Raw genomic sequence first — 13712 nt, forward strand, 5'->3', positions numbered from 1 at the left:
TCTTTCCTTTATGTTATGTTACAAGTACTTCTCTCTCTCACATTTTTTTTTTTTTTTATTTCATTTCATTTCATTTACCAAAATGAATTTACTAATTCCCTCCATAGAAAAAAAAAACAATTTAAGTCTTTTGTTTAACTAAAAATAAAATACAATACAAATTTGTTAAATATAAAAAGGTTGAATTTGTGAACAAACGCACAACATCCATATTAATTACATAAAACGACAGAGTACAAAAGCTTACAAATATAACTCATGTCTTTAGATTACCTATGTTTGCTGGTCTTCAACGTTGATGACACCAAAGTCATTAATTGGATCTACACTGGATCAGGTTGAACTGACAATTTGAACCGAACCAACACCTGAACAAGACGGGAAAAACAAACAATTTCGCACAAAGACGACAAACAAACAACGTCGTAGTAAGACGGATAAATCATGAAAGAAAAATTAAATAAATGTGAAAAATCATATATTTAAATAAAAGAGAATGAGAATAACAATTTGGGGTCAAAAAAGAACCATAAACCACCCTTTTTTATGGTTTAAAGAGAAAAAACTAAGGTTTTAATATAACACCCAAAAAAATATTACAATTAAATATTATAAATGTCTGAATTTTACTTTTACCATTTCCATTTATTAAATTCCACCTTTGTTAAATCAAACACTATAGTAAAATGACATACAAAATGACACAATGATTTGGTTATTTACCAGTTTTTTAGTTTTTTTTAATAGTATATGCTACCAGTTTTTTAAATAAAAGCATTAAAAAGAGTAATATATAATTCACGATTTTTTAAAGAACAGGAGAAAATTTAGAATTTAATTTGTATGGATTCATAGTGTAAAATCAATTTGGAAAATAGAAAAAACTGATCAGAAAGTAACTACATGGTACATGGTACATACCCTACCCATACCTTGCCAATGATGTGACACTTTTGGTCCTTTAACTTAATTTCAGGTAACAGTTTGGTCCTTTATTTTTTTTTCATTTTAATTTGGTCATTTTTGTCCATTTTCATATGAACTTTTAAGTTTAAAATTCATGATTTTATTTTCTTATGGTCTTTCAATCTTCAAATTTATGATCATCGTCTATGTTTACATAAGAATATTAGATTTGAAGCTTGAAAATGTATATAAAAATGGACAAAAAGGACCAAATTGAAATGAAAAAAAGATAAAGGACCAAACTGTTACCTGAAATTAAGTTAAGGGACTAAAAATGTAATTTTGCCTAAATATTATTAGAAGTAAGATTCTTTTTCGACCGAAAATTCATTACAAATATTGCTAAATGGTGATTGTTTATATGAAAATTTGTGTCCATTTTATATAGAGCACAAAATCAACTGCACAAGCAGGTTCAGTCTACTAGTGACATGTCCGTTTGGTTCAACATGTCCGTTTGGTTCAACGAAGGGGAGGGGAGGGGAGGGGAGGGGAGGGGTTTTAATGGAGGGGAGGGAAAGGGAGGGAATGGAAGGGGAGGGGAGGGATTTTAATCAAATATATGTTTGGTTTACAAGGGGAGGGGAGGGATTTTAAAACTAAATTACTTTTTTATCCCTCTAATATTAAAATAGTATCACGATTTTTAAATTATTCACTTAATAAAACATTAAACATGAAAACTTAGTAACCGTAAACACCATAAATAATCATACACAAAACTTCTGACAAAATATTGGATATTCATAAATACTAGAGCACTGATTTATAAAATAATCTACGAAAATATAAAAATATTTATAAAAAAATTATTGTTAGAACTGATTTATAAAATATATTTATAAAAAATCCCGCACAAAATTTGTTGATAATGTTTTAATATATAATACAATTAAAAAATATTAAATAAAAAAAAACGAGAACAACGTTAGTACAAAAAAAAAAGAATTCTCGTAAAAAAAATATTAGAAGAAAAGAATATGTGGTTCTACTTAAAAAAAAAAAAAAAAAAAAAAAGGATGATATAGGCATGTTAAGAAAAAAGGGTAATAAGCAATATATTAAAAACACTTAAATTTTTAATAAGAACGATTTTGTCATTTAAAAATGAATATGAGGATAATTATGTCAATATAATTAAAATTGCATTAAATCATTTATCTTTCCCTCCCCTCCCCTCCAAAAAACTCCAATTTGAAGGGGAGCAATAAATGAACTTATAAGGGATTTTGCTCCCCTTCCTCTCCCTCCCCTCCCCCTTCTAAAAATTGAACCAAACACAAGAAATTTAAAATATTCCCTCCCCTCCCCATCAAAACTCCCGAACCAAATGGAGGGAACAATAATCTATCTGGTAACACAATTGAAGCAAACATTCATTCCAAAATATAGATGCTTTTAGCGAATGCTTCCAAGAGTCTAAAGCAAATTCCTACATACTCCAAATGTAAACCACATTTACATGATAAATCAAAACAAACTTTTTACTATGATTGTAAGAAGGTTGCAGTTACTTCCTTCACTTTCCTAATACAAGCGATATCTAGCTAATTCTGCCCTAATATCTGTTATCACATCTTCCGCCTCATGGAGTTGTGCTTCAAGCTCTGCAATCTTTTCTTTATCGTCTGATGAGGTCTCTTCATCAGTTTTCTATCAAAAAAACATAGGTTAATGTAATTTCAAAATTAAAAGCAATTTGACCCAATGATCGTAAATATGTTTATCTTTTATACTCACTCGTGGACAATATTGAGACAATGCTGACTGGATGGCAGTCTGAACATGACTGTTGATTTCCTGCATATCTTTTTGACGATACAGTAGTCGAGCCTCACTCTCCTCTCGTTTCCGTCGCTCCTCTGCCAGTTGGGACTCGACCTCAACAAGTTTGGCTCTTAATTCATTGCATTCTTTCCTAGCATTCTCTGCCTCCACCCTTTGGGCATCTAATTCAGCCTGCAGTTCTTGAACTCTAACAGAGCTTCTTGCTGACCTCAATCCTTCTCCAAAACCCTGCATATATGATTGCTTCCCAACCACCGACTTAAAGGCAGTTTCCATTACTTCCACCTCATCCTGAGAATTCTCTAGCATACTCTCATTGATTTGTTCAGCAACCTTGTCCTATAACGAATAAAATTACAATTACAAATACAATATAATACAACAGTCCGCAATTTAAATAAGTGGCAGAACATCAAATTCAAGTAATATATAAAATTGCAACAGTAATTTAAAATGTGATTACATGTATTTGCTTAGATGCCTCATTAACCCACTCCCCATTGGCCTTTTTGTGTGTTATCTGCCATAATGTCTGCAAATCAGGCTCCTTTCCAGTCACAGGGTCCCGCTGTTAGATGCATATCCTAGTTAGACTGTTAGTAACAAAAAAAATGTCACACAATTTGACAAGGCACAACACCATGTAAAATCGACATCTTACTGCATCAAAGCTAGCTGCTTGAAAGGACTTCGGCCCACTAGTATGATGTATCCGCTGTTTTGCCTTACTTGCCTTGTTTTTAATGCTCCTTATCTGAATAATATTGACAAAAAACATGTTATGGAATTTATTAAAATTTACAGGGTAGGATAGGAACAACATAAATCAATATACCTCAAAAGAAGGACTGCTAAAATAATCAACCAAGAATTTCCAATCAGACTCATTGACGTCATCAGGGATATGCTTCAAGGCTTCTTCCTTTGTTTCAAATTTTAAGTAATGCTCATGAAGCCTGTGGCGCCGACTCCGATATAAACGGCCCGCTTCATTGATAATCGCTTTCCGAACCACATCTGTATCTTGAAGTCTCCAATTGTTCTGTGAAAAGAAAACTTCTTTAAACTAAAAAATTCCTCATCCACAATCCTCAATAAATTTCAAAGAAAACAAATCGAAGGAGGAAATAAATTTCGCCAGAGTCAAAACAGAACAAATGGAGCTTCCGCGGAGACACAAAGTACAAGTGGAAGAGCAGCTAGGGAAGAACACTAGAATACAACATAACAAGAGAACACATACAAGCAAGACTGTCCTTTTTTTTATAGATGACAATACCGTCATTAAAACACACACCAATGTAGTACGGAAGAGAAGTCTCTCCTCCAAGGATTTTCCCTTACAACTGTGCCATGACACATTTTACTCAATGCAAAAAATATGAATGAACTAACTTATATCTTCCTCCTATTTTAAGCCAACCCGCTGTCCTTCCAACCTCTGCAACTAGTTGTTCAAAGTATTGATGCTCTACTCTGTCACTAACAATTGATATTTAAATTGTTCAAAAAAAACAATTGATATTTAATAAACTCCAACATACACACCCCACCAAAAAAAAAAAGAACATAATATTCCAAAAAATTGGGCAAAAATTTCATGGAAGAACTGTCTCAAATGTAACGCAAATGTAAAACCAATATGTTTTCTAATGCCATAGGGGTTACGCTGAGACCCCACATCGAAGATATGGCCAAAGTGGTCCATATAAAGTTTAGTCAATCCTTACTCGTCATCCCATGAGCTAGCTTTTTGGGTTGCGTTAGACCTTAGTCAAATTCTAATATGGACAAATGATGGTGCGATGGAATGCCAGGAAGGCAGCAACAGTCTCCAATAAATCCCTTCACGCCTACCACTGGACCTTTGGGCATGGATGTATGATGACTAAAATGAAGGCAGCCAGTGTTTCCAACACACACATCAAATGTCCTGAGCCTTATAAGGACTACTTTGGTCATAGCTCTACTGAATGTGTGATCTTAATAGGTTACTATGCAGTATGTTGGGTATTAATGTTATACAACGTGGGAGTGGCATATTTATAATCTAATAACGTGGGAAAATATAATAGACCAATCGATGTAAAATTATAATAATTTTCATAATATGAGAGGGTAAAAAAATCTATATAGAACCACTCAATTTTTCCATAAAAAAAAAAAAAACATGATTTATCAGCAAATCATTTACATGTTGTATAAAACTGAATCAATACAAAACTAACAAAAAAGTTTGAACATGAAAATGAGCAAGGCAGAGGATGACAAGAAACAAAGAGGTGGAGTTATGCGACTACGTTGGTGTGGATTTCTTCTAATGTGGGGACCTTGAAGCCCCTACGTTATTAACTTAATCGGCTGGGGCCAAAATAGAGTCCCCTCAACTGGGGGACATAATCAGATGGCTTAGTGGGTGGGGCTTAATTGACAGCTATGAGAACGATAATCACAAGTAAAACAAACCAGAATCAACGTGAATGCCAATAACATACCAGAACTTTTTCCACTATAGTATCTTTAGTACTTTGTGGAACACTGCTCCACTTGTTCACATTAAAACGGGCGTTCTTGCGAACAATAATAGAAAGATCAGTAATGAAGTCATTACGGCCTGGACCTACAGCCACCAGCCTCGTAGGATGAATATCAACATCCATCTTTCCATCTCGACTTAGTTTACGCTTCATTTCAAGCATCAACCCTCTTGTTTGTCCTCTTACTTTATTCTTAGGCCTGACTCTTGTATCTGAAGCAAGAAACAATAGGAAAATAAGAGAATTTTCAAATATAGCCTCAAAGCCATGAACTGTAGAACCATTGAAATGAAAACATTCAACTTTCCATCTGCATTCTGTCGATGGTTCTTCTGATTCATTGACCTTCTTGGTCGCCCTGGTCCCCTTTGCATTAACAATTCTAAAACATACAAAAACCATAAATAATAAGACATCTGTAATTGAAATTATTCTTAACTATCGTTTTTAAGAATGGAATAAAGGACACCAAGCAAACTTAGAAACCAACTATAAATTAATTACTCGAGTCAATTACTAAGTATGACTTCTGTGTACTAGGTTCAAATCCTAAGTTTTTATCGCATTCTATAGCCACGTACTGGGATAAGGCTTGGTTGTTGCTGTTGAGTTGATTACTAAGTATGTCATGCCATCTATTATCTATAATATATTATAAATTAAGGTTTCTCTCAATCTTGACATTTTCGATTAATGATTTGGTAGAATATCCTCAATTATTATCAAACAAAATAATCTCAAATAATGCAACGTTGAGCAATTTCTTGCTTTCAAGGCTGGACCAATAATCCTAAAAAATAAGTGAGGCTCAAAGCAAGTTTTGATATATGAGGCCTTTTGTGTCTGCATGTGAGGCCTTTTCCCTATAAAATTTAATGATTTTTTTTTTGCCGGTAGGCCTAAAGCGAGGGCTTTAGTGGCCTTACCCTCGGGCACTGAATTTTAACATATTCATTGCAGAATATAAACAGAATTGATATGTTAAAAGTCTATGACATATCAACAAATGACATTGATGTCTTCATTCTATAAACAAATATGTGGAGTTCTAAACTGTTTTCTTTTACTATTAAATGTTAGAACTGTATGTTAATGTTATGGTGTGGGCGGGGATAGAATTTTCAACCTCCTTATCATTGCACTCCATAATTCCCCCACCCCAACAACCTTACATCCCGAGTTCTAAACTGTATTCTTGGAATTCTTTGTTGATGAAATCATTTGAGACAAACAATTTATTTATAGTTTATAAATTAAATTATAACATGCAGAATACAACATGTAAAACTATAACATGGAGGATGATTGAAGTTCTGTTTTCAAGGAAATAATAGAATGTTGAGCATTGTGAAATTGTACCTGTCTCCTGCTCCTCTACAAAGTCAGGATCATCTTCCGATTCATTTGATTGATTCTCCTGCTCCTGTACAACGTCAGGAGCAACTTCCAACTCATTTGATGGATTATTAAGAACAACAGTTTCAACATTTGAATTTTGTTTAACCTTCTTCTGAAAACTCGACACTTTAGGCCAACATCTTCCCTTTCTCTTTGCCATTGAACCTAAAAATGAATTTTGGAAAACAGAATCAAAACTAAGAACAGCATATCATACATATGCTTTTCTAGAGGAACATATAGGTCTATTTGAAGTGCTATTCAGGCCCTAAAAATTATTTCAATTCAACAACCAGACACAATCTGTTTACCAAAATCAGGACTGTATTCAATTCCCAATAACGAATAGGAGTTAACAAGAGAATATGAAAACGGGAATACATGTGTACGTGTCTCCTACTCGTCTACAAACCCAGTATCAAGTGGAACAGGAGAGTATAATAAAGTAAGTCCATGTGTACCTGTCTCCTCCTCCTCTACAAACTTGGGATCAACTTCCAAATCATTTGATGGATTATCAAGAACAACCGGTTTGACATTTGCACTCTGTTTAACCTGCTTCTGAAGACTTGACGCTTTAGGCCTACCTCTTAACTTTCTCTTTGCAATGGTACCTGAAAATGAATTTCAAAAAACAAAGAATCAGAACTAAGAACAGCATATCATACATATGCTTTCATAGAGGAGCACGTAGGCCCATTTGAAATGCCATTAGGGCCCAGAAAATTATTTCAATTCAACATCCAGAAACAACTCGTTTACCAACATCTGGACTGCATTCAATTCCCGGTAAGGTAGGAGTTAACAAGAGAGTATGATAAAAGGAATCCATTTGTACCTGTCGCCTGCTCCTCTATAAACTCAAGATCAACTTCAAATTCATTTGATGGATTATCAAGAACTGCCGTTTTGACAATTGTGCTCTGTTTACCCTGCTTCTGAAGACTTGACACTTTAGGCCTACCTCTTAAATTTCTCTTTGAAATGGTACCTGAAAATGAATTTCAAAAAACGAAAAATCAGAACTAAGAACAACATATCATACATATGTTTTCATAACGGAGCATGTAGGCCCTTTTGATGATCTATTAGGGCCCTAAAAATTATTTCAATTCAACATCCAGAAACAACTCGTTTACCAAAATCGGGATTCTATTCAATTCACAATAAGGAATATGAATTAACAAGACAATATGATAAAGGGAATCCATGTGTACCTGTCTCTTGCTCCTCTACAAACTTGGGATCAACTTCTAATTCATTCAATGGATTATCAAAAACAGCTGTTTTGACATTTGCACTTTGTTTAACCTTCTTTAAAAGATTTGACGCTTTAGGCCGACCTCTTCCCTTTCTCTTTGCCATGGTACCTGAAAAATAAATTTCGGAAAACAAAAAATCAGAACTAAGAACAGCATATCATGTTTTCGTAGAGGAGCATGTAGGCCCATTTGAAGTGTTATTAGGGCCCTGAAAATTATTTCAACTCAACATCCAGACACAGCTCATTTACCAAAATCTGGATTGTATTCAATTCCCAGTAAGGAATAGGAGTTAATAAGAGAATATGATTGATAAAGGTAATCCATGTGTACCTGTTTCTTGCTCCTCTACAAACTCAGGATCAACTTCCAATTCATTTGATTGGTTATCAAGAACAGCTGTTTTGACATCTGCACTCTGCTTAACCTTCTTCTGAAGAGTAGACACTTTAGGCTGATCTCTCAAATTTCTCTTTGGCATCGTACCTGAAAATGAATTTCAGAAAACAAAGAATCAAAATTAAGAAGAGCATATCATATATATGCTTTCGTAGAGGAGCATGTAGGCCCATTTGAAGTGTTCTAAGGCCTCTGAAAACTATTCCAATTCAACATCCAGAAATAACCCGTTTACCAAAATCTGTATTGTATTCAATTCCCAGTAAGGAATAGGAGTTAACAAGAGAATATGATAAAGGGAATCCATGTGTACCTGTCTCCTGCTCCTCTACAAGCTCAGGATCAACTTCCAATTCATTTGATGTATTATCAAGAACACCTGTTTTGACATTTGCACTCTGTTTAACCTTCTTCTGAAGACTTGACGCTTTAGGCCGATCTCTTAAATTTCTCTTTGCCATGGTACCTGAAAATGAATTTCAGATGACAAAGAATCAAAATTAAGAACAGCAAATCATACATATGCTTTCGTAGCGGAGCATGTAGGCCCATTTGAAGTGTTATTAGGGGCCTAAAAATTATTTCAACTCAACATCCAGAACCAACTCGTTTACCCAAATCTGGATTGTATTCAATTCACAGTAAGGAATAGGAGTTAATAAGAGAATATGATAAAGGGAATCCATGTGCACCTGTCACCTGCTGCTCTACCAACTCAGGATCAACTTCAAATTCATTTGATCGATTATCAAGAACAACCGTTTTGACATTTGCTCTCTGTTTAACCATCTGCTGAAGACTTGACGCTTTAGACCGATCTCTTAACTTTCTCTTTGCCATAGTACCTGAAAACGAATTTCAGAAAACAAAGAATCAGAACTAAGAACAACATATCATAGATATGCTTTCGTAGAGGCGCAAGTAGGCCCATTTGAAGTGCTATCATGGCCCTGAAAAGGAAATTTTTCTTTAGGCTTGTCCAATTTCTCTTAAGCTTCCCTGAGCGGCACTTAAGTACCGCTCGGCTCTCCAACGGCAGTTAAGTGTTGTTTGGCACTTTTGAGAGCAGTTTAAGCACCTTTTAAATTGGTATAACCGATTTAAAAAATTTCCCCGAACGACAGTTAACTGCCTTTTGGGGTATTTAGGTAATTTTGGAGTGGCTGGGAGAAATATTAGAAGCCTAATGAGCAATTTTGCCCTAAAAATTATCAATTCAGCATCTAGAAACAATTCGTTTACCAAAATCTGGACTGTGTTCAAATCCCGGTAAGGAATAGGAGTAAACAAGCAACAACAACAACCGAGCCTTATCCCACTAAGTGGGGTCGGCTACATGGATCAAATAACGCCATAGTGTTCTATCATACACCAAATTTGGATCCAACTCATTGACCTCTAAATCCTTTCTAATGGTTTCTCTAATAGTTTTCCTAGGTCTTCCTCTACCTCTTTTAACTTGACTCTCCTCCATTTGATCTACCCTTCTTACCACGGCATCTACGGGTATTCTCTCTACATGCCCAAACCATCTAAGCCTATTTTCTACCAACTTTTCTACTATAGGTGCTACCCCCACTCTCTCTCTAATGGTGTCATTCCTAATCCTATCCTGTCTAGTCTTACCACTCATCCAACGCATCATCCTCATCTCTGCTACACTTACTTGATTCTCATATTGACTCTTAACCGCCCAACACTCCGTACCATACAACAACGCCGGTCTGACTGCTGTCCGATAGAACTTTCCTTTCAACTTAAGTGGTACTTTCTTATCGCACAAAACACCTGAGGCTCTTCTCCATTTCAACCACCCAGCTTGAATACGATGGCTTACATCTGCTTCTATTTCTCCGTCATTTTGTACAAAGGACCCAAGATATTTAAACCGTGTAACTTGGGGTATGATATGATCTCCAACTTTCACCTCCAAGGTAGACCTACTTCTCCTTCCGTTGAAGTTACATTTCATATACTCTATCTTGCTTCTACTCAAGCGGAATCCATACGCTTCTAAGGCTTGCCTCCAGGTCTCTAGCCTCCCGTTCACTTCCTCCCTCGACTCACCCACCAAGACTACATCATCTGCAAAAAGCATACATCTCGGTGCTAACTCTTGGATGTGTTCCGTCAATACATCCAAAACTAAAGTAAAAAGATAAGGACTTAGGGTTGACCCTTGGTGCAATCCTATTGTTATGGGAAAATCTTCAGTAGTCTCATCCTGCGTCCTCACACTAGTCGAAGCTCCCTCATACATATCCTTGATAGCCCTAATATAGGCAATCCTAACCCCTTTCTTCTCCAGGGCTTTCCACAAAATCTCTCTCGATACTCTATCATACGCCTTTTCCAAATCAATGAAAACTAAGTGCAAGTCTTTTTTATCCGTCCGATATCGCTCCATCACGCGTCGATAAAGGGAATTTGTGTGTCCCTGACTCCTGCTCCTCTACAAACCCAAGATCAACTGGAGCAGAATATGATAACGTGAATCCATGTTTACCTGTCTCCAGCTCCTCTACAAACCCAAGATCAACTTCCAATTCATATGATGGATTATTAAGAACAACCGGTTCGACATTTGCACTGTGTTTAACCTTCTTCAGAAGACTTGACGCTTTAGGCTGGCCTCTTCCCTTTCTCTTTGCCATGGTACCTGAAAATGAATTTCGGAAAACAAAGAATCAGAACTAAGAACAGCATATAATACATATGCTTTCATAGAGGAACACATAGGCTCATCTGAAGTGCTGTTATGGCCATGGAAATTATTTCAATTTAACATCCAAAAACATTTTATGCAAAAAAGATTTTAAGGGAAATGTTTTCAAAACCTATAGCTAACATATTTCTACCATTATTTTCTGTTTTTTATGAAAATGAAAACAGAAAATAGCTCAAGTAAACAGGGACCTAGTTTACTAAAATCTGGATGTTATTCAATTCCTAATACCCAATGGTTCAAATAAGTATAACCAAACATAATGCACTTAACCCACCAAATGGTTTAGTTTGCAACAGATTACAACTACCAAACTCAAACTGAGCCATCCAAGTTGCTAAGAGATTAGTCTTAAATCGGTACAGCAATACATTATTACATTTCATAGATGATAGATGCCAAAAGTACCCAACTCTAATATACAATGATGCTAAAAAAAGCGGATAGAATAAACCATGGTTTTATAAAATATCAGCAAATCTGCTAAATATGGACAGCAGAAACATAAAGTTATGTTACGTTTGAAGAGATAATAATTGTTGGGCTCAAGTGTGAGTGGTTGAGTCACACAGCTACTACAAATGAGCGTTGCTCAGCGCTGGATATATAAGAGAGGCGACCCATACATCTAACAATGGAGCACTGGTTTGTTGTTGCTCCGAGCGCTCCCCCTGTCCCCCAAATTCCCAGACAATAGCAACGGATTATGTATTCTACTACAACACAAGGGTTGCATTCAAGAACATCAACCCTGCCATTTGATGAGCGTGAAAAAGAAAAGAATGTTCGTTACTATTCATCATGAACTCTCTCAAGAGCTTCCACATAAAAAATGCTTTATTGAAAATAAGAAAAACAATAATTATTAAAACGAATAAAACATTGCACCCACAATATTATGAGCAAAAACTACAGCTATAAAACGTAAAAAACTGTCAGAAAAAAATCTACATTCTCCAGAAATATTCGCACATAACGTAACAGTTCGCGATTTTAATACGCGTGAAATGAGAAGCGTGGAATGGTGATAATAGACAGAAGAAGCTAAAGTGAGAAAGTGCGAATGAGACTGACCGATCGGAGACGGTGGTGGTCGGAATTATTACCGGCGACGGCGGTGGGTTGAGAATCGCAGTAGTAGAGCGGGAGGGTTGTTTATTTATTAATTAATTAATTTACTAATACCTATGACTCATACCGTAAGATAACACTTTTTATTAGTTATGACAATTTAAATTTAAAAGTGTGTTTGACATAATTTTAACAAGTTAAAAAATTTTATAATTACGTTTTTACGGTACAAAATTACGTTTGAACATCCATTTTGTAATAATTTTCTCTCATACTCACATTATTTTTTACTTTATCTCTCTATTGCTTTGGTTTTTTTTGTACAAATACCTACTTTTTTTGTGTAAATTATGGTTGTCCCATAAGTTGTCAATCAAATGGTTGTTCAAATAACACTCCCCAAATGTTGTAAAATGTAATCTATCAATTCTTTTTGGTATAAAAAAATATATAACCTTTTACATTTTGTCAAAAAAAATATATAATCTTTCACATGTTTTCTTCAACAATTAAATGATAGTTCTCTCTTCTATTTTCTTCGTAGTTACGGGTCAATTTTTTTATCTGAAATCATTAATCTTCATCTATTTTAATCTATATAATTGATGTAATTTTGACCTTTTGCAGTTACTAGAAAAGGCTAAGATTACATCTTTTCGATGATTGAAAAACTAAAATTGTGTGCTTTCCTTTTGATTATTATATATGGTGGCAGCAACCCTTAATTTCTTTCGGAATTTACTCATTTTTAACTTTTATTTTGCTCATCGGAATTGGTTGTTGTAACTTTGTTTTGCTTCTTTAGGCACTTCTGATGCTAGGGAGCATAACTTTTTCTCTTGTGTTAATATATCTCATTTTTACTTGTTCAAAAAAAATAATTGATTTTCACATATATCTAGATTTTTTCCTTCGTAATTCCATCATCACAAAGTGGTGTTGTGTTGTTCGTCGTCTTGTGCAAGTTTGTTTGATTTCTTGTCTCGATGCGGTGTTCATATGGTTTTTATTGAAAAAAATTGTTATTCAATCAATGATTTGGTGTAATGTTGCAGATCCGGACGTTTGGGTATTCCATTCATTTTAATTTAATCATATTATTTATAGGTAATTTTTGTTTTATTCTATTAACTTGGATGTTGCATTTTGTCCGCAAATTCATCTTTTACGTTTTTAGCAATGTTGAATGTTGTAATTTTTTTTTTTTTTGGTCAGAAAAAAGTTATAATCTATCACTTTAAATAAGTGAATGTCATTTTGATTTTTGTAAAAATAAAAATAAAAACAAATTTAGTTGTTGTAAAAAATACTTTATCCTAACGATGATACAGTCTTTTTTTTTTTTTTTTTAAGAAATGATAGGTCAACTGCAACAAATAAAATCACAAAAATATATCTACCAAAAAAAAACAAAAATCACAAAAATACAATTACCATATTGAAGATTAAAAATAATCATTTGAAGCACAGATAAAACTGCAAATTTTATTGAAAAACCTTTTAGTAATTGTTTTGCTAAAGTGAATTGAACATCAGATGGATTCATACCGGAAATTTTATCGAAAA

At 34.5% G+C, this 13712-nt stretch overlaps 1 protein-coding gene across 7 annotated transcripts; it reads right to left on the reverse strand.

Moving 5' to 3' along the window:
- Positions 1 to 2321: 2321 nt before the first annotated feature.
- Positions 2322 to 12290, reverse strand: LOC112417572 (uncharacterized). Of its 7 annotated transcripts, none has more exons than XM_039828975.1 (17): positions 12150 to 12259; positions 11702 to 11826; positions 10857 to 11009; positions 9043 to 9195; positions 8664 to 8816; positions 8285 to 8437; positions 7907 to 8059; positions 7528 to 7680; positions 7151 to 7303; positions 6651 to 6854; positions 5599 to 5673; positions 5250 to 5503; positions 3590 to 3796; positions 3416 to 3508; positions 3218 to 3322; positions 2707 to 3093; positions 2322 to 2619 (listed from the first exon to the last, which is right to left on the reverse strand). In XM_039828975.1, exons 3-17 carry the CDS (start codon positions 11002 to 11004, stop codon positions 2494 to 2496), a joined length of 2517 nt encoding a protein of 838 aa, XP_039684909.1. In that variant the 5' UTR covers positions 11005 to 11009; positions 11702 to 11826; positions 12150 to 12259; the 3' UTR covers positions 2322 to 2493. The 7 variants fall into 7 exon arrangements, with proteins under 7 accessions (XP_039684909.1, XP_024629667.1, XP_039684910.1 ...); XM_024773899.2 differs by having other exon boundaries at positions 11595 to 11826; XM_039828976.1 differs by lacking the exons at positions 11702 to 11826; positions 12150 to 12259 and adding an exon at positions 11869 to 11890 and having other exon boundaries at positions 6651 to 6714; positions 6796 to 6854.
- Positions 12291 to 13712: the final 1422 nt, after the last annotated feature.

The sequence above is a fragment of the Medicago truncatula genome, chromosome 8 (assembly GCF_003473485.1).
Source record: "Medicago truncatula cultivar Jemalong A17 chromosome 8, MtrunA17r5.0-ANR, whole genome shotgun sequence".
NCBI lineage: Eukaryota > Viridiplantae > Streptophyta > Magnoliopsida > Fabales > Fabaceae > Medicago > Medicago truncatula.